General features: G+C 38.0%; 1 long non-coding RNA gene and 1 gene segment (V, D, J or C); one reads left to right on the forward strand and one right to left on the reverse strand.

The window, feature by feature from the left end:
- Nucleotides 1–7,441: 7,441 nt before the first annotated feature.
- On the reverse strand, nt 7,442–8,285 carry LOC122116663. The segment is given in 2 exon segments: nt 7,442–7,827; nt 8,191–8,285. Coding segments are annotated over 2 exon segments (381 nt in total).
- A 1,214-nt stretch (nt 8,286–9,499) lies between these two features.
- On the forward strand, nt 9,500–21,313 carry LOC122116748. The gene is made up of 3 exons (XR_006149020.1): nt 9,500–9,576; nt 20,520–20,613; nt 21,233–21,313. It is a non-coding gene; the product is annotated as an uncharacterized LOC122116748 (long non-coding RNA).
- The last annotated feature ends 672 nt before the right edge of the window (nt 21,314–21,985 follow it).

The following is a 21,985-nucleotide window of genomic DNA, read 5'->3' on the forward strand; positions in this document are numbered from 1 at the left end:
AATAGTTCAGAATAAGGGCAGTGCGGTTAGGGTGAACTCAAACCTCGGTACATGGACTAATAAAAAATGATTTTGCAATCTTTATAAATGTTAACCAATCATGTAACTGTTTGTGTGGAAATCCCCTAAACTTGTTTGTTAAATGCTATAAAAGCTGTACTGATTTTGTATTCGGGGCCTCTTACCGTCACCAATTACTGAGTGCGTGGAGGACCAAGCTGGAGCTTGCAAATAAACGACTCTTTTGATGTTTGCATTGGTCGTGGTCTCTGGTGGTCTTTCCGGGGTCCCGAGTCTGTACAACAGGAATGTTTGTCTAACTGATTATTTCTCTAAAATACTTAGAATGTAGGGAAGGTAAATTGGGGTGCAGAAAGAGTGAGAAGGAGGGAGGAGAGATGACAAATTCAACCATGTCATTCAGTATACACTCTGTGGAAAATGGCTTAGTAATTTGTGGGCAAGAATGAGGGGTGGGGAAACTGGGGGAAAGTAAAGGAAGGGGTGACAGTATCCCCAAAAATGTAATCATTATCTGACTTATAAACTGGTAACACTCTGTACAACACCTTAATAATAACAAAATTATTTAAATATTTTAAAGCAGAAAATTCAAAATTCAATGTCATATGATTGTCACTTAAAGCATATAAGTTTACAGTAGCATATATGTAATTTTCAAGAGCAACAAGACTGATAACAAAAGTTGATGCCACTGTTTATCATTTTAGTCTACTAGAAGTAAAATACAAATATATTATTTTGTGGTTCGCAACCTGATGATCATTTATTTTTTAATGTTTTCATTATCTTTAAGTAGTTGTACAGTGTTTACCATTTACCTAAGCAGTTTATGAATACAGTGCATTTTGATCAGTGTCACCCTTTCAAAATTCTCACATACCCCTTCCTTACTTAAGTTTATGTTATGTATTAGTTTTTTGACATTTAACAACACAGTTCATGTGTGCAATGCATGTTGATATGTGTCACCACTTCAATATCTTCACTCCATTCAACACACTCCTTCCCTCATTTTTTCTCCTTTCTCCTTTCTTCCTCCTTTCCCCTTCATTCATCTATCCCTTTCCTCTTGGCCCAACTCTCCCCTCTTGCAAGTACCCATTTCCTGATACTTATTTTGTTGAGCTTTGACTTAATCTTTTTAAAAATTATTGAACTTTGCATAAAGTCTATTAAATTTCAGTTAATTCATTTGTAACCAAACCTGGCATAATTACAGTAGATTTATATAGGTACTTTCTACCTACAACAAATGAAAACATACAACCTATGCTTCCCTGGGTCTGGCTTACTTTGTTTAATTAATTAATTTATTTTTTTGTCAATCATGAGGCTTGAACTCTGGGCTTGGGCACTGCCCCTGAGCTCTTCAGCTCAAGGCGAGTGCTCTACCACTTGAGCCACAGTGCCACTTCCGGTTTTCTAGTGGTTTATTGGAGATAAGAGTCTCACAGAATTTGCTGCCCAGGCTGGCTTTGAACCGTGATCCTCAGATGTCAGCCTTCTGAGTGGCTAGGATTACAGTCTGAGCCACTGGAGCCCAGCTGTTCAATAATTTTTTTCCAGGTCTTTCCTTGTCCTTAAAAATGGTACATTATCATTCTTTCTGATTATTGAGTATAATTTTATTGTGTATATATACAACATTTTCTTGATCCATTCATCCATTGAAAGGCTATTTTCATATCATGGCTATGGCAAATAGTGATCCCTGAAAGATACCTGAAGCTCTGTATGTCACTCCTGGTATTCTGTGAAATATGAAACACTGACTGCATGTGGAAGGCAGAAGGGGTAAAGGAAAATCCATCACTATTTGTTTCATGAAATGGTGCAGTTGGGGAGAAGAAATGGCACTCCTCTGCTTGTTTGGCTTGACTCTTGATGACTTACAAGGTTGCTAATGTTGGCTTCCTGGAGCCAGTCTGCTGGGAAAGTATTAAAATTAGAAGAAATGGAGCTTGTTGCTCTCCAGGTGGAGTGGGCACTGTTTTTAGTTACAGATATCAAGGGTGCTCAGCACCAAAGCATTTTTTGTAGGATATGGATTTGTTCACAGACTATTGAGAAGTCTTCAGGCAACAGTTTTAAAAGCCATTGTAGAAGTGGAGTTATAGATGGAGCCTGTAGGGAAAGTCTTGGCTAACTGTGGTTCTATACTCAGTTGCAGAGAGTGCTTCCCTAGATCCTGCACCACTAGGCCTGCAGCTCTCCTGTGGTGCTTACTTTCACATCTCATCCGCCTGTGGACAAAGCTATGGGTTGAGGGTCTTACTCTACTCCTGCTTTATGACTTTCCTTCACTAATACGTATTTTCCCACATTAAATTCCCACTTTTAAAAAATCTACAGCAATCTGTTATCACCTAACAAATTACAGTTTCTATTACAAGTAATAGCTGTCCCTATGAACTTAGTGATGGTGATGCCACCATCACTTTGAGTGCAGCATCCATCTTCTATCATTGCTCAGGAGGTAAGGTACAACCTAAGTTATAAGGATGTGATACTTAAATTTCCATTGCTGTGTCTAAGACCTCAGTAAAAGCAACTTTAAGGATAGAATTCCTTTTTTCAGCTCATAGATTAGAAATTTTAGTCTACCAGGTGGGTAGAGTGTGGTGGAGCCCATAACAAGTCAGGCCAGAAGCAGAGTGAATATTCTACTTTGTGGCTTCCTCCTCCTTCCCCTTTCATTTCACAAGAGATTCCAGACTATTGGAAGGAACTGTATTATACCTGTAAATCTCATTTTTTTGCTCTTTCATATATTACTATACATTATTGTGCATTACATTTTCTATATATGTATCTCATGGGTAATGTTAGTGCTAACTGTTCCTTAGATGTTTTCATAAATGAATTAAATTTTATTAGGCTTATTCATGTTTTTTGGAGATTTTTAAAAATTTCTCCTGCTTCCCATTGTTTTATAAATATACATAGTTATACATTGGTTTGTAACAAAAATAGCGTGCAATGAGCCACCCTAAAAGTTAACCCTAAAACACAACCCTAACCAGTTATATCTGTAAGCTATTCATGCTTTTAATGTCTACTGATCTGGCTAGAGCTGTCATACTGCCTCCCTGGTAGTCATGATTATAGGCATATACCCCAATATTCCCTAGATATCTTTGAAAAAAGCTTCTTGAAGCCAGGTGCCTGTGGCTCATGCCTGTAATCCTTGCTACTCAGGAGGCTGAGATCTGAGCATCCTGGTTCAAAGTCAGCCCTGGCAGGAAAGACCATGAGACTCTTATCTCCAATAAGCCACCCGAAAACTGGAAGTGGTGTTGTGGCTCAAGTGGTAGCCTTGAGCTGAAGAGCTGAGAGACAGCGCCCAAGCACAGAGTTCAAGTCCCCAAACTGAAAAAAAAAAACCAGAAAGCTTCTTGATAACAATTTTGCCAATGTAGAATCAAATTTAATTCCTTTATTTCCTTTTGGGAGTTCATTGGGATCATAAGCAATTTTTTTAGCAACTGTAGTACTTATATATCCTCAAATTTCTAAAATTCATTATTCTTTGGAACCTTCTTTGGATCCTTGTTACCCGCTTAAAGTATAGATTGCTAGTCAGTAGATATGGGTATGTTCATAAAGTTTGTTGTCTGACAGGAACAACTTATGGGAAGGAAATGTTATTTCAACTCATAGTTTCAGAGCTTTAAGTTTATTGTTCTAAGCTTTCTTGGCCTATGGTGAGGCAACTCAGGGCAGATAAGAAGCCAGGGAAGACAGGAAGTGATCAGGGCAAGATATAGCCCCAAGGTCATGTCTACTGGTGGTGTAGTTCCTCCATCTAAGCCCATACCATGCTTTTACAACATGCCAGTAATATTCCTCCACTGCCAACCTTTCAAGTGATGAATCTAGTCATTGTGGCAGAGCCCACATGATAGATCTAGAAAAACACTCATGGACAACCCTTCAGAATGAGCTAATTTCTTTGACATTTCTCAGTCTAATCCAGTTAACCTACCCATTATATTGGTCAGCTTTCCATCACTCTGATAAAATAACTAAAATAATCACCTCAAAAAGAGAAAAGATTTAAACTCATTTTTTAGAAGTTTTCATCTACGATTTCTTGGTCCTGTGAAGATGGTCTGGTGCAAGGAAGAATTTCCAATTTCCAGTAATATTTGATTGTCAAACCCCCAGGTCTTTAAAAATTCTCCACAAAGAAACGAGATCTTATGATTGTTGATATGCCAATTGCACTAATTTGTTTATTATACAATATAAATCTTATTGAAGCATAATATCATGTCTGAAACCACAAAATATTATTATGTGTGAATTAGTTGCTTAATGTAGTTTAAATTCTGATTACCTTTTACTAGGAACAATAATAACTACAGCAACAATGCTGTTCCTAATACCTAGAATGGCTTTTACTTTGCCCAGTAAATCCAAACTAATGTCATAACCTACACTGCTGAGGAATAATGATCTACATCTGCTTTGAGTAAGAAGAGACTTTGTTCTGAAGGCCTTTCTGGGATGAAGAGAAGGAAAGGGTGTTTAAATAAAACAGAAGTTCACAGACGTTCTTCTAGCAAAACAACTTACTGAACTTGAGCATCTGACTGTGTCTGAGAATAACAGAAACACCAGGGGGCGCAGCTGGTGCAGCCTAGCCTCAGGTATCTGCTTTGCTGGAAGGTTTGATGACTTGTAACACTCTGGAAAGACTTTTATATTCTTCTTGACAGTGATAAGTGGTGTCATCTTTAGATTCTAGGCTGCTGATGATGAGAAAATAATCTGTCCCAGATCCACTGCCATTGAACTTCGATGGGACCCCATAGTACAAATTGGATAAATAAGTGATTAACAGCCTTGGAGGATTCCCTGGTTTCTTCAGATACTAATGTCAGTTTTAGCTAATGTCCTGACTGTCCTGGCAAGTGTTAGTGACTTGTCTCCTTGAGATACAGGCAGGGAGGATGGAGACTGGATGTCATATCTGGTCCCTGACATAGAAACACAGAATCCAATATTCACAAAATTATGCATGTTTCATGTTTCATGACCACATTGTGCTGATGAAATTCCCATTGCTGTCCTTTCTTACCCGGGAGCCAGATTAGTAGGATCCCTTGGAACTGAGCAGGGACCCTCAGGTCCATGATGTGTTGTGACTGAAAATGATTCTTGCACAGAGAAGCAGCTTTTTCAGAAATTCTTAAGACAAAGGACTGTGTTCTGGACCCATAAAAATCAGCAGGAGCTAGATAGGAGTGGGCAAAGAAAGGGCTATCTTATCTTATACAGCCCAGAAGAGTTCTGAGTCCTCAGACTATCTGGATCATGCCAGAATTGAACAGAGTTGCCTAACAGAACCTGTTTTGTCCTGAGAACCACAGGGCAGAATCACTCTAGCATCCTATGGGTAGTGTCTTCTGCTCAATTCATGGGTCCTGGCATCCTTTCTTGGTAACTTTGAAAATCTAAGACATCTTATTATGGAATCATATGAGGAAAATGTTAAGAAATTTAAGTAGTTCTGCTGAATTTGGGAACTGTGACTATTGCTGAGACCAAAGAGATTCCCTTTTCTTTCTCAATGTCTGATGCTCTCTGTGTAATAAATCATTATCACAAGCAGTAAGTGGCAAATGAGATCTAAGCAGATAGATAAACAAAGAGACATGCTTCAGAAAGATGCATAGAAAGTCAGATAAATAGACGATACATAGACTGATAAACAGATAATTCATAGATATCCACAGACATGTCCCTATAGATAGAAGTATAAAATAGAGAAAATTATAATTACATGAAACACAGTGTCACGATCTATATATAGGAGCTCAAACATTGTCATTTGTTCTTGTCATCTCCAGATGTGTGGATGTTGCCCTCCACTTCTGAATACTCTTTCCTATCACCTCTTTCTAGAATATCCAACATCACAAACCATTTTCTTCCCACCTCTGCAGATCCTCTGGTTCTTTTTAGCTCTGTCATATGGCATTTTTATGTTATTTATCTCTTAAATGCATGGATGACTGACTCCATGAATCCTATTTATCTTTACTTAAAGATTATACATAAGTCAAGGAATGAGATGTTCTCTACATCATAAATTTAATTGTATCATTTAATCCAATTGTTCCAAGAAAACTTGCATATACTTATATCACTTATATTTTTAAATTTTGTTCCAAACAGAAAGTAATATTTAATGGTTTTGTTTAGAGCATGGGAGGCAACCAGGTTCTGAAAATAATCCAAGGAATAAAACGAAAGGATAAGGTAGAATGTTGCTCAAAGTGTTGAGATCCAAAATATGGAAAGCATATCTACATTATGCTAAGAGAAAGAAGATCTCAGGCTGTTGAAGTTAGAGTGCAATGTGTTGAGGTTGTCCCCACAGAATTGTACAAAAAGGGGAACAACTTCAGTGCACACACACACACACACACACACACACAGAGGCATACACACAAAGTTTAGGCTGACAAGGATTAGCCAGAACTAATATTGGTAAAGAACACATTAGTAGGACAAAGGCACAAAGAAAGGGACAAGGATCATTGGGGTTAGGAAAGGGGTATCAGGGCTATCATAGTTGTAGAAGCATGTGAAGTAAATTGCCTTCAAAAGAAGTATAGGTGACACATACAGTAGGAAATTAGGATTAAAAGGAATAATCAGATATTGAAATTCAGCAAATAGGGGCTGGGAAGGTGGCTCAGTGGTAGAGCTCTTGCCTTGCAAGCCTGAGGCCCTGGGTTCGATTCCTCAGCACCATATAAGCAAAAAGAAAAAAAGCGGGAAGTGGCGCTGTGGCTCAAGTGGTAGAGCGCTAGCCTTGAGCTGAAGAGCTGAGGGACAGCGCCCAGGCCCAGAGTTCAGGCCCCACAACTGGACCCAAAAAAAAAAAAAAAAAAAGAAAGAAATTCAGCAAATATAATTAGAAACAAAATTTTCACTGTTGCAAAAGTATTACAGAAATAAAAAAGGGAAAATAGTGGAATGAACTCTGATTTGGGGTTGTAAATAAAACCTAGAGTACAATTTCTTTGTTTTATAGAAATACGAATTAAATGTATATTTATGGAATGAAAGTGTAAAAATGCATCATAGATCAGTCGACTGTATAGATAAATACACAGAGGCTAGTGCTTCCTAACATAGAGAGAGTGAAAACTTTTAGTGCCACATCTAGTTTTCTAAATGATCTTTTGGTAGTTGTACAAAGCCATATATGAATATTATGTATCTTGGTCAATGTCACCCCTTTCAATGTTTTCCCCAATCCCCTTACCCACTCTGACCCTTTCTTTCTTAATTTTGTGGTCTATAATTTAAATTTCTTGATTGCATTTCCACTCAGAGTCACTCTTACATTGATCTCAACATCTTCCTCCTAGGCAGACTCACACAATCTGCTGGGCTGCTCCCCAGACCAGCCAGCCATGAGGGCGGCTCACCCAGCCAGATGGGAGGTTTTTGTTCAAGGCTGTATCACTGTGGGAGGAACATGTGTACCTTGAAAACAGTAATAAACTCCAACATCCCCAGCTTCCACCCTGCTGATTGTCAGTGTGAAATCTGTGCCTGACCCACTGCCACTGAATCTGTCTGGGACCCCAGATGCTCGTTTGGAAACCAAATAGATCAGGAGATGTGGAGATTGGCCTGGCTTCTGCAGGTACCATTCCAAATAGGTGTTTCCATTACTATGCAGGAGACTCTGACTGGACCTGCAGGAGATGGAAGCCAGCTGCCCCAGGGTGACAGGTAGGGAACTCGGAGTCTGGGTCATCACAACATCTCCACTGGAACCTGAAATTAGAATAACAGAAGTGCAAGGTTATATATAATCATAGAGAACCATGTGCTTATTACTATTATTTAGGTAAATATTGCTTCTTATTCATAGTCATGATTTGATTTATAAACTCAAAATACTAAATATTAAAAAGATATATTTTTGATGCACAAAAGTGTCTGTAGAAGTCAATGACAGTATTCCTTCCTAGCAGTCTTTACCCAAGCACTGGTACTCACTCTGGAATGTTTCTCACTCTCTCAGACCTACACATTATTTGTCCTATCATGAACATCTAACACATGGATAAAGTACAACTGGGCCCTGAGAGCTCTCCCTTCTGCCCCCTCTCATTCCTCATCTCCCTTTGTCCTTACCAGGGATCCAGAGCATTAACAACCACAGGAGCTGAGACAAGGACTTCATTTTTGGAGTAAAATGTGGAGTCTTGACAGGCCAAGGCAAGTTCAGAGCTGAGTCTTTATCTCAGATTTAGAAAGGAAGGTCCTCTTTAGAGAGCAATATGCAAATAACCAGGTGGGTGCAGCAGTGTGAGAAAAGAAAAAGGAAAGGTAAAGCCTGCTCTTCTGAGAAAAGTGTCAAGTGTGTTCTGAGTTTGATGATAATCAATAAAAATCCATGATACCTGTGGTACTAGGAGGGACCCACTTTGAAAGTCTGGAACTGCAGGTTCCAGAGAGTGTACATGTTCCTACCACCATACTATATGTATGTTTAAGTCCAGGACAGTCTTTTGGAAAGAATGGACACTGGGCCCGGGTCTGCTGACTTCCCTCAGCTAGTCTAGAGAAAGACATAGTGCACACTGTCAGCAGCTCTGATCCTCAGGGAATTGACCAAAATATGAGCACAGCGTTGACGGATAAGAAGAAGCAAGGATAATATCTACAATTGTTAGAAATTCTGTTTCCAAAGAACTTCCTATTAAGACTTAGAGTAAAGAAATGTCAAAGAGAACACAATTTTCTCTTATAGATAGTGAACTAATAATACAGATATTGGAACTTATAAGGGAAAAGTAAAATGGTAGAATATTTATATCAGAGAATGGGAATATATATATTAAATGTAACAATTTTTAAAATCCACTAAATATCCTTTCATTGTTCTTCACTATATTTGTACAGCAAATTAATTAAAGGGTTTATTGAATGTTCCCTCTAGAAAGTAATGGAAGGGTGAAATTGATCAAGATGCATTGCACTCAAACACTGACATGCTGAGGTAAAACCCCTTTGTGTAACTTCTGATGCATAATCATACACATATAATTTATGATTAACTTAAATTAGTATTTAACATCTTAATGTCTCTAGTCTCAATCTAATTTAACCAATATTTGCATAATTATCTCAGAGTTTTCATTGTCTTCTTCTTGTCTCCAATGATGCTGGCCTATCTGAGGCAGCGCATCACCTGGGAAGCGGGAGCATCTGGAGAAGGAGGCTTGTACTGATGTCCCAAGGGTCTCCACTTGGCTATTGGAAAAGGTGTCTTGTAGGATGTGATTACATCAGGGGAGTTCCTGAACTCTGGAGGATTAAAGTTGATCTCCTGAAGTGAGAGTAGGCTCAACAGTAGTTGTTTGTGATAAAAGGAAGACAATCATATGCTTGACCACTTCAACTTGCAGCGAGTTCTCTTTTTATAGACACACCATATTTTCCCACAGACACGACAGCCATCACCTGATGAGAACACTGATGAGAATATTACATCTAGGGCTTTCTGCATCTAAAACTGTGAGTTAAACAAAACTCTTCTTTATTCAGAGCTTAGCTTTGTTATAGAAAAGGCTGGAAATGTGGCTTAGTGTAGAGTGTTTGCCTAGCATGTATGAAGCCCTGGGTTCAATTTCTCAGTACCACATCCACAGGGGAAAAAAAAGCCACAAGTGGTGCTACAGCTCAAGTGGTAGAGCACTATCCTTGAGCCAAGAAGCTCAGGGACAGTGCCCAGGTCCTGAATTCAGGCCCAGGACTGGCAAAAAAGGAAAGAAAAGAAAAGAAATGAACTGATACTGGTGTGTGTGTGTGTGTGTGTGTGTGTGTGTGTAAGAGAGAGGGAGGGAGAGAGAGAGAGAGTGATGGTTTAAATAGAAACAATCTAAAATGGGCTAACTGAGGAGTAAAAACCATCTCTCTACCTGTGATACTAATCTTGTGCAGAATAATACAGTTGTGGATACAATTTGTTAGAAATTTCCATAAGTTGCATGAATTATTCCATTAGTTCACATACATTGCAGATCGTATTTCTCCTATGAATGTTATCTCAGTGGCATCATAGTATCTCCAACTTCATCCTTTAGTTTCAGAGATGGCTTTGAGAGCATCACAGTAAAACAGTTTACACCACCGGAGGCAGATGCACACTGGACACTGGTGGAGGCCAGACAATCCTCGAGTCCTCGGCTGTGCAGTATCATAGTCCAAGCTTCTGAAAGGCTCATTACAAGAAAATGACATTATTTAATGTGATCAAAGTAGATAAAAGACAAACTAATACATTGATGATTCCCTCATGCCATAGTTTTTCAAATAAAATCACAAAGGCTGACCAGGTAGGGCAGTGAATGGTATGTCCATTGAACAAGAGCTCAATCTCAGACTCTCTGGAACCTATGAACACTATTACAGGGTTTCTCCAGACTCTCCCTTTTAAAGTACCAGAGTACCAGGATACAGAAGGCCAGGGACCACTGTACAAAGTCCAGTACTGTAGCTGTTCCAGGTTGATACAGCCAAAGGACAGTTATCAAACTCTGCTAATAGTTTGATGGTCAGGAAAGACTTGGGAAACACAGAGAGCAGCTAGAAAATGCATAACTGGGCTTCCAGATTCTGAATAGAAACTGAAGCATATGCTATAGGTATGGACCAAGATGGTGTGCTTGATGGAATTACTATAATTTTTATTACAAAGGCAACAAACTTACATTGCAGCAGACATTTGATTCTTTATATTGCTAGCTAGCCATAATGCTACTTTAGACACAAGGAATATTTTCAATTAATACCCCATGGTTGATCTGAAGTCTCCTGGATTTGTTCTTCCATGATTATTTTCTTGGTATTTGTAAATTGTAGGTAGCCACATACTCTTCTACTCTCAGAGTCACTCTCACATTGACCATTGTATGAATGTCCTACGTACACTCAATCTGTTCTGCTGTGCCCCTGGACAAGTAACCCATGAAAGTAACTCACCCAGTCAGATGGGAGGTTTTAGTTCAGGGCTGTATCACTGTGGGAAGAAAATGTGTATCTTGAAAGCAGTAATAAACTCCAACATCCCCAGGCTCCACCCTGCTGATTTTCAGTGTGAAATCTGTATCTGACCCATTGCCACTGAATCTGACTGGGATACTAGATGCTCAGTTGGAAACTCCATAGATAAGGAGTTGGGGAGACTGGCCAAAGTTCTGCAGATACCATGCCAGATAAGCATCATCACTCTCTAGGAGGCTCTGACTAGCCCTGTAGGAGATGGAGGCCTACTCTCCCAGTGTGGCAGTCAGGGAGATTGGAGTCTGGGTCAACACAATATCTCTACTGCATCCTGAAATTAGAATAAGTTAGAAGTGCAAGGTTATGTACAAGTATAGGGGCATATACATTTATTACATCTAATTTGATATATATTTGCCTATTACTCATATTTCATGATTTAAACCAGAATCTAAAATACTAAGTATTTGTAAAAATGAGACATTTTTAAAGCATAAATGTGTCTCTAGGTGGCACCAGTGGTATTCCCACCTAGCAGAGTCTTCAGCCAAACAAAGGATCAAGCTCTTTTTGGAAACTTCCTTATTTTCCCAGACCTAAATGTCACTTGCCCATCATGATAAGATCTGCACATCTAGCACATGGATAGGGCACAAAGGGGCCTGAGAGCTCACCCTTCCATCTCACTCTCATTCCTCATCTTCCTTTGCCCTTACCAGGGATCCAGAGCACTAACAACCACAAGAGCTGAGAAAAAGACTTCATTTTTAGGAGTGAAATAAGGAGTCTTGCCAAGGCAAGGCAAGTTTAGACAACCATGCAGGAAAGCAATATAGAGGTTCCTCAAAAGATTAAACATAGAGCTCCCCTATAACCCAGCAATCCCACTCCTGGACATTTATCCACACTAAAGCTACCAGCACAACTATGTTCACTGCAGCATTATTTAGTATAGCTAAGATATAGAACCAACCCAGATGTTCCTTATTAGATAAATGGATCAAGAAAATGTGATACACACACACACACACACACACACACACACACACACACACACACACACACACACATACGGAATTCTGTGCTTCCATGAGAAAGAATGAAATTGTCCCATTCGTAAGCAAATGGAAAGACTTGGAAAAATTATATTAAGTGAAGTAAGCCAGAACCAAAGAAACATAGGCTCATGGTTTTCCTCATCCGTAATAAGTAGTATATGCCCAGGATAGTCCTAGTAGAGGTTCACAATAGCCCAATATCTCTGTATATATGACCTTATAAAATGATGATAAACAAAATGCTTATTATCTTCCGATGTAATTGTAACTCCTCTGTACGAGATTTTCACAATAAAAAAAAGAAAACAAAAAAAAAAAAGTTCTTCACGATTTGGCCACAAGGAGGGTTAATTTTTTTGTTGCTATTGTTGTTTTCTTTTTCTTTCATTTTTTAAAGTGTACTGTTTGCAGTTATTTCTTTTGTTTTGCTTTTTTCTTCTCTGATTTATTCTGTATGTTCATGATTTCTGATTTTTGTTGCCCTTTGTCATGAATACAGTTTATCTGTTTTGGGGAAGGGTAGAGGAATCCCAGGAACATTTGGACAAAGAGTGAACCAATGCTACAATGATATAGACACTATATTGACAATTAACTTTACAACTTGGGGGTATGAGACAGTAGGGGAAGGGAAAGCAGGAGAAAATGAGGAAGGAGGTAAAACTGCTAAAAAAGAAATGTACTAATCTTATGACCATATCAAATGATGCTAATCGAAATGAACTCCAACATATGGAAACAAGTGTTTTTAGGTTTTGTTTAGAATTTTCTATTTTATTGTACTGTGTGAAGTTATTTCTTCTTTTCCTTCATTTATCCCTTGGTTTATTCCATTTTGTCACTGTTTTTTATGTTGGTACTTTGTGTCTTGTATAAATGTATATCTGATTTGGGGAAGGGAAGGGGAAGAACAAAGTGGTGAGACAAAGGACAAAGGATGAGCCAATGTAATAGTAATACTCACAAGACATTTTGGAAACAAACTTTACAACTTGGGGTGGAGAGGGAAGTAGAGGGAAGGGAAAGTGGGAGAAAATGAGGAAGGGGATAACAGTGTTCAATAAGAAATGTACTCATTACCTTACATATGTAACTGTAACTCCTCTGTACATCACCCTTACAATAAAAAAATAAATTTTATGTGGGCAAATATTATTTCTTCAATTTCTAAAGAAAATTTTTGAAGAATCAAAATGACCTTCAAAGTTTTAGAATCAGTAACAAGTTCATCAATACCATGGGTTCTCTTGATTGTAATGTATTTAAATGTAAGTTAACTAATATATATAGATTCAATTTGATTGCCTCTTTCTTCCTTACATAGATTTGATAGTTTGTATCTTTGAATCAATCATCTAAAGTTATTTATTACTGCAGTTTTAAATTTAACAACTGTGGGATTGCTGATAAAATACTCACCTTTGTTTTTTAAAAAGAAATGTACTCATTACTTATGTAACTGTAACCCCTCTGTACATCATCTTTACAATAACATACAGTTTTCAAAAAGGAAATCTTCCCCAACATTAGAATTTCAAATAGATCAACCACCAAGCACCTAAGAATAGTTCACTCCCATCAAGTGATAAAGTGATACCTACTCCTCTGCAAGGCCTTAGGAAACAAACACAGATATAATGGACCAACAGCAGTGACTAGAAACACTTAAATATTATGCATAGTTCTTTCCCTAATCACAGTTCTTTGTCTATTTAAACCTAGATCTACTGTCAGTACCCTGAAGACTACTAAAGATGGGTTAAATTCTGTCTTCCTATCTTTTGCATGCTATGTAACCAATCTCCTTCTTTTACCCTGTATATCCCTTTATTTAATGCATAGAGGACTGGCCAGACCTTGCACGGGGAACTTTAGCAGTTTGTGCCTGGAGTATTAGAACTCTGGTTTCGAAACCATAAGGAAGAACTAATCTACCAAATATTTCCATGTAGTCTATTACTTCTATAGAGGCCCTTCCTAATCCTAATCTTGGGTCACCAGTCCTCTCTTGTGCCTCAGCTGTCTCTCAACAGCATCCTAATAAACTGTTACATCTTTGCTACCTTGTTTAGTTAATGCTTTTGCCAACCCATGAGTAACATCTGCCACCACAAAAATCCTTCTTTAGTTATTCATAGCAAACGTCATGCTTCCAACCAAAAGACACTTGGTAAATTTTCATGACAAGGATGATTTATAGAAGTTTTTTCTTCAAGCTCTTTATTTCTTTTACACAAAGCTTTACAGAATGTTGTGACTGAACATGTTCTTTATTTGTCACAGTTCTTAGACATGAAACAAGAGTTGGTTTATTAAAGTAAGAACGTAACAAAATTTAAAATAAACCTCAACATTTACCCTACATTTTAGAGTTCCTTTCTAAGGGAACATTGACCAAAATTGGAAGTAACTAAATATACTTAAGTTTTCCTAAGCTTATTCTGCAGTAAATTTTGAGGGTGTGAATTAGAGTGGAGACAAAGAAAAATAAGTGAGAATTAGAACAATCAGTGATGACAACTGCCCCTGGCTTACAAGGCACATGGAGGTCTAGAAAAGAGGCCATGAAATTGTATGATGAGATTGTCTTTCTATCCTTTGTTTATCTGAGGACATAGCAACATGTACTCAATTCCTTCCTTGTACTGAGGTGATATCAGGATTTGCAATTAATCTAGATTCCTCTATTACAGCCTAAATTCTATCTTGAGATCTTGGGACCTCAACTCATTTTCGTATACTGACACTCACTTTCTGTTGGTAAGTCTCTATGTTTCCAAAATTAAATAGTATTGTGGATCCACCACTACAAAAACAAGCAGAGTAATATCTATCACAGTTCTAGAAAACTCCCTATGACCCCCTCCCCAATATATTTCTCACAACTTCCAATTTATGGCAATCCTAGACTTGACTCCTTGAAGTATTCCTATTTTGAGCATTTCATTTAAACAAAGTAAGACAGTGCACAGCCTTTTCACACTCTTTCACTAAGCAACCTATATTTTAAGACCCATCTATGTGCTGTGTGGATTGAAAACTCTTTCCATTCTGTCATTAACTAATATTCCATTGTATGGAAGTTTCTCATGTGGCTTATAAATTTCAAGAAGATTGGTATTGTTCACCTGGGTTTGCAAGCATGAAGAACAGCACTGAAAGTTTTCACAAGCAATATTGTATGAGGACATGCTTTCTATTCAAATGAATACCTAAGTAGGAATGAAAATACTCATACTCATCAGATTTTCTGGATGTTTGTAGAAAGCGGCCAAATGCCTTCTGAAACAATATACGATTTTTTATTATGAATAACCATCAATGAGAGCCTAGTCAGAATCCTTCGTCCCTCAGAATCCTAGTCAGCATTTAATACTGACCAACTTCTGGATTCTGAAGAACCAATTACATTTAAGTTGTATTTATTTTGTTTTAATGTGCATATCTAAATAACCAATGTTGATGAACATCTTCTCATAGATGATCATTTATCATGTGTTCCGTGTGCATTCGTCTTTAGTGTGGATTAATTGTACAAAGAGATTGTGTTGTGATATTTACAGACATGTATACAGTGCACTTTGATCAAATTCATTATTTTGCCCTACTACTCATTATATTTTCACAATACAAGTCTTTTAGTAAAAGTGTGTTTTGCAAATAAAAAAAACTACCCATGGTTCATGCTGAGATGGCTGGTGGTTCATGTCTCTAATCCTGGCAGCTCAGAAGGCTGAGATCTGAGCTTTCAGTTTGAAGCCAGCCCAGGAGAAAATTCTATGAGCCTCTTATCTCCAATTAATTTAATGGTTTAAAGAGGTAAAGCGCTAGCTTTGAACCATCTGGATGTCACAACTGGATCTTGACATTGGAAAATAAAAATAAATATCTACACAGTTAATTACATTAGAAGAGGACTTTGCTGAAAATCAGGTTAACACTGGACACAAGAGCTGAGTAAAGCCCCAGCATTGTCCTTCCTTACTTGGGATCCAGAGTAGCAGGAGCCCCAGGAGCTGAGCAGAGGACCTCATATCCATGCTGTGATCTCACTGGGACTGACTCTTGCACAGCATAAGAGCAGCCTAGTATGAATCCTCAGGCAGTGGACTGTTCTTGGGGCACATGCAAATCAGCAGAGGCTGTAAAAAGCTGGAAACAACTGCAGAATGCATGTTAACTCTCCTCTGTTGTCACAGGCCAGAGGAGGGCAGCAGAGTTTGCCTGCATAGAATGTGTTTCTCCCTGGTAGCTAAAGGAATCAATCAGTTAGTTTTGAAAGTAGAGTAAGCTCTTGCTCATTTCCTGGCTGCCTGTGAAACTTTTCTTGTGCCTCTTAATCATAGTTGTACTTGATTGAACTTGAAGGAGGGAAGAATTAAGGAAAACGAGAAGCATTCATGCTTCAGGATATATAAAGAAAAATGAACACTGGAAGATTTTGTAGACTATGTGATGTGGTGCACTTTTCTCTAGACATTACCACAGCATGCCACAATAGCAGGAAGGACATACAACTTGTTATAGCTTCCAGTCTTCCATGGTTCAGTCTCCCCCAAAGCATATGTATAAACACATGGTAATAGCTGTTCTACCTTGTAGAGTAAGCCACAGTTGGATCTGAAACTTATTTTACATATTTTCTTGATTAATTAGATACTTTTACAATTAAGTTGGTATACTAATTCTCTGGGGAAATATAAAGAAACCTGTACCTATGAGCTGGGAGGGTGCCTACAGTTCATAAAATAACTCACAGAAATTCACTTGAGTGACTATACTAAGGCTTCCTTATGGCACCCTCGATGACTTCAGAGGTATATACACTCTCCAACTCACCAGTCTGTTCAACTCTCAGCCTACTGAACTCTTATTTTATATGTTGTATGTCAATGATAGGAACCTGGACCTAGTTCTCCACCTAGCATCAAAACAGGAGAAGCAGCTACAGGCTTAAATATTATAAAACAGGAAAATCAGACCATGGGAAAGTTGCTGATAGAGCTCTGACACTGCTCTTACCAGGGATTCTACTGTTATCACAAACACTATAATCATGGGAAGGAAGGCCTGTGTGGCTGTAATCTGGTATGCAGAACTGCTCCATGACAGCTGACTTATACTGAGTTACTCAGGGCAGAATTCAGGAGGGTCATCTCACTAGGACAGCAGAAGAAACCATCTGGCAGAACTGATTCACATACAGAAGTTTGAAGGCATGGATAGTAGGAGCTTGAGCAGCAACACTGGGATGTCAGAAAGGACTCAGGTTCCTTCTGTGTTCCTGTCTCCAGGCAGACTATTCAATCTTGGCTTCAATGCCTCTTGATCTTCAATTGGGCTGTCCCACACATCAAGTATGTTCAAAACCATTCCAGAAAGAAATTTCTAAGAATTTGCCTTCCCTCTTTTTAGAGGAATCAAAAATTTTATAACAGCTGTCTGCTGCCTTCACATCTCATTTCTGATATGATCCCGGTGAACCTCTAAACTCTGCTTGGTGTGCCTTGGGGCAGACTCACTTGTCCTTACCAAATACAAAGGAGAGATTTAGAGGATGGTATGAAAAATCTGAATCTCCCTTGAGGACTTTGCTCTGAGTTAATGCAGGCACTCACAGCCACACATTCTCCTCCAGTGACAGCTTTAGCTGCATCCTACAGATTTTAGTTTTTTGTATTTGTGTGTTCTTGTGTGTTATAATTATTAATATCTCTCTTGATTTGTTCTTCTCAACTTAAAATTTGTTTGTAGAATTCTTCCCTTCATATTTGTGAAGTTTTCAGCTTTTCCTTATTCCATTCGTTTTTAAACTCAATTTCATTTTCTTCAAAAAATGGTATAAGGGTTTTAGTTTTTCTAAATGCATTAAGATATTTTTCAAATTCATATAATATGTCTTGAAAAAATATCCATGGGCACTTCAGAAAAGTGCATATTGTGCTGTTAATGTTGGAGTGTTACATGTTTTTTAGATTTAATTGGTCTATAGTATTGAAGAATTAGAGACTTCATGCTTGTCTTGCTATCTGTTTATGCATTATTGAATAAAATAGAAAGGGTTCTCATTATTTTTTCCTTTAATTTTGTTAATGATTACTATATTTTACAATATACAATTGTCCTATGTTTGTGGTAATTTGGCATCTTTTGTTAGAAGTGTTTAGTTCTCATCTATAAAAGATATTTGTCAATATTATCAGATTAGCTACTCCCAATTTTCTATCTACAATTATTTCCATAAAACTGATAGCATTGAATAATAGGATTTTACCTTTCTCTTCATAGGTTATATTATCACAGAACAGACAATTTTCCCAAGTGAAGTTTATTTCCTTAAACAAAAGTAGAATTGTTGTGTTTTAAATGCAATCTTTTATTGCCACTATAACATAAAAATGCTCTTTGTTATTAGATGAACAATCATGTAAAAGTGTAAAATTATATATTTATCAACTCAATATAGATATCATTCTCTAGTTAGTATGGTGAAATAGATTTCAGTTGGCACAATTTTATTCCTCAATGCTGCACAAATGATGGGCATTGATGTCTGTCTGCACTGCTTCTCTGGTGATGCAGGTGTTGCTGGGCGATCTAGTCAACATGTCAGTGTATGCTGCATCTCACCCAACTCTACCTCATGGGCTCTGTTGGACCAATCTTCTCATCAAGCACTCTCATATTTGCATTCATGTGATGCTTAAAAGCACTTACAATGGAAATACTGGATTTTTCTGAAATAGCCAGATATGAGGCCTTGATATTTCATAATCTGGGTCATTCTTATGTCCTGTCTATTAATGGTGCAACAAAAAAAAATTGGCTTAATATGTATTATTGAAGGGTTAGTAATTCGTGTGGGGGGGGGGGGTTCCAGAAGTCAAATAAATACTTGATAATCACCAGGGGCAGATTCAATGCATGCCAGAGAATAGAGACTTAGGCTCTAAAAGTGAAAGGCCTCTGAGAAGAGCTTTGTGTTCTAGAACTAGCTGTTCAGGTTCAATATTGTAGATTCCCATAGAATAGTTTAAATAGGAGCTTAAGACACCAGAATCCTCTGAAGTCTGTTTAAAACATTATAAACTAGCAGAATGTATGTCTCTCATACTAATGTCTGTCCTTGACTATAAACAACTTCCCTTAGAGCATACTCTTCTCTCCAGACTCTTTACCTGTTGGGTTATACATTGTATATTTGTGCAAATAGCTCAGTCTTTCATGCACTAGAAGACAGTCTGTCAGTTCCGCCATGGACTTCATCAGGATTAAGTTAAGAAAATGAAATTTAAAGTTGAGTATGAATAATGACTTGCTATATCCTTACACTATAATGAACTTGCAGCACTTTGAAACTAAGAAATTTTTCAAGTAAGAAGATTCTGATCACTCATGTGACCTGTATCACTGAATGCATATATGCTGTCAATCCTGAAGCTTCTCATTTTCATTAGGATTAGCACATATATGATGTGAAAATGAATGCTTATTTTTTAATCAATAAAACTGGATAAGGTTATAAAATCTATTCAGTAATGGATGACTTGAAATGTTGTACAATGTAGGTTATTTTCTTAAAAAAAAAAAAAAAAAAAAAACATCTTGAAGAAGCCAGGTGTTGGTGGCTCACACCTGTAATCCTAGCTAGTAAGGATGCTGAGATCTGATGATCGTGGTTCAAAGACAGCCCAGGCAGGAAGCTCCATGAGACTCTTATCTCCAATAAACCACTCAGAAAACCAGAAGTGGTGCTATGGCTCAAGTGGTAGAGAGCTTGTCTTGAGTTGCAGAGCTGAGGGATAGTACCCAGGCCCAGAGTTCAAGCCCCATGACTGACAAAAAACAAAATCTTGAAACAATACACTTTTAAGTCTAAACACATTCATTTACAAAAATACATTTATAAATCATGAGTGCACAACTGTTCATCAGCACAAATGGTTGATTATTAATGCCAGATCTGATTAGCTCAACAAAAATCAGTGCTACTCAATAGAAACACCATAACTGCCACTGTCTACTCAAAAAAAAAAAAAAAGAAAAAAGACAAAGACAAATACAAAGAAGAGGAAGAAGAAGAGGAAGACAGCGATGACGAGGGGAAGAAGAAGAGGGAACGAAAAGGAGGAGGAGGAGGGGGAGGAGAAAGAGGAGGAAGAAGAGGAGGAAGTGGGAGTCTCTATGTAAAATCAGTGTTAAGGAGCATGGAGAAATATCTTGAGCTGGACAGAGCTTGAGAAAGATCTGAGTGAATACAAACTGTTGCCTTTCTTGTCCCCACTCAGAGCAGTGAAACAAGAAGTGCAGTTGTGACTTACCCTGCAGCTTTGATATACAGATCATACCGCTGGCATGATATTGCATCCTGAGTACTGACCTCTTTTGCTCTTCCAGGGGCATGAACTTCATGGGAACTTTTATGCCAACAACCTGACAGGATCCAGTTCCAATGAGAATACCATCCACAGTTTTAATGGTTGCTTTGGAGGTACCTTGTCTGTTTCCTTTCACTCATTTCCACCAGCCATATTTGTGACTTACTGACTTACAAATATGCAGAGGGGTAAAGAATGATGGATGGGTGACATTGTTCAAGACACATAATATCCCATGAATTGGCTCATTGAAGTTAAGTCCTTTTGTACTACTAAAAGATAATACAAATATTTATTACTAAAGTCTTTAAAAAAAGAATATACTCACACAGAAATGGTCTACTTACAAATTAAATGATAATGTGTTAGAATATATAAATAGAAATTTGTTGCCTATAATTAGTGAAAAAATGATTAGGACATTAAAGAATTATAATGTTAATTGTTTATGTAACATCATTTTGAGTTCTTGCAAATTGAGTATGAACATTAGGAACCCACAATGGGCACTTCTCCATGTGACCTTTTCTCACAAACACAGTCTGACTATGGTGAAGCTCAGGACTCACCCTGTGCACTTGTGGACAGAGCAGTACCCTGCTCATTGGAATTCTGGAGAGCAAAATGAAATTGCCATCTCTCTCCCATCCTGCCCTCTATGATCTCTGGGATGTGCCCAGTGCATCAATTTGCTTTATGTAAAAGTCTTCAGTGTGTTCTTTCCCTTTCCAGCTCTGACTCCATGAACATAATTCATCATCATTGATCACACAGCTGTGACATCTTCAGAGTTGCCTCTCATGTTCTCTCACATTCTTTTCCACTGTTGACTTGTAGTTCAGACTTCACCCTAAGAATCCTGATGGGGCAGTCAACATTGGCAGGGATTTTGGGCTACAGATCCTAATGTAAAATAAAATACTTGGGAACTTGAACATTGGGAGATGTGGTCCATTGTAAACAGACAGCCAGTGCCTTGAAATCTGGGTGGAGAGCTGCCAAGCTTCAGGCTCCTAACGGTAAGGATTTTTAACATCAGCCTCAGGGCTTTGTTTCTTGTTGAGTTTGCTTACCATCTAATGGTAGGCATTTGAACAGCAGCATACATGGTCTTTTGTTAGGAGTACTTAACATTTTCACTCTAAATCTTTTCATTCATATTCATGAACATGATCCTATTCTGTCCACTACTAAATAGGCTTCCATAGAAAACTCAAATGTCTTCTGCTGTCAATCAATTTTCTCAATGTTAACAAGACTTCAAAGGGAATTTTGTAATGGAAATAGTCACAAGACAGTTAGTCTGTATTATATAATCCATATTATATAACAAAGGTGTGTTTTGGCCAACATAAACCTCTGGGAAACCTTCGAAGATTCATTGATAAGGAACTGGGGATAGCTGACTGCATGAAGCTCATGAAAACTCTATGCTGAGCAATTGAGTGGAGGTGGCAGCTATGGTCGCTAGGGCCCAAGGGGATC

This window comes from Dipodomys spectabilis, unplaced genomic scaffold (genome assembly GCF_019054845.1).
Source record: "Dipodomys spectabilis isolate Male_0828 unplaced genomic scaffold, ASM1905484v1 ptg000137l, whole genome shotgun sequence".
Lineage (NCBI taxonomy): Eukaryota > Metazoa > Chordata > Mammalia > Rodentia > Heteromyidae > Dipodomys > Dipodomys spectabilis.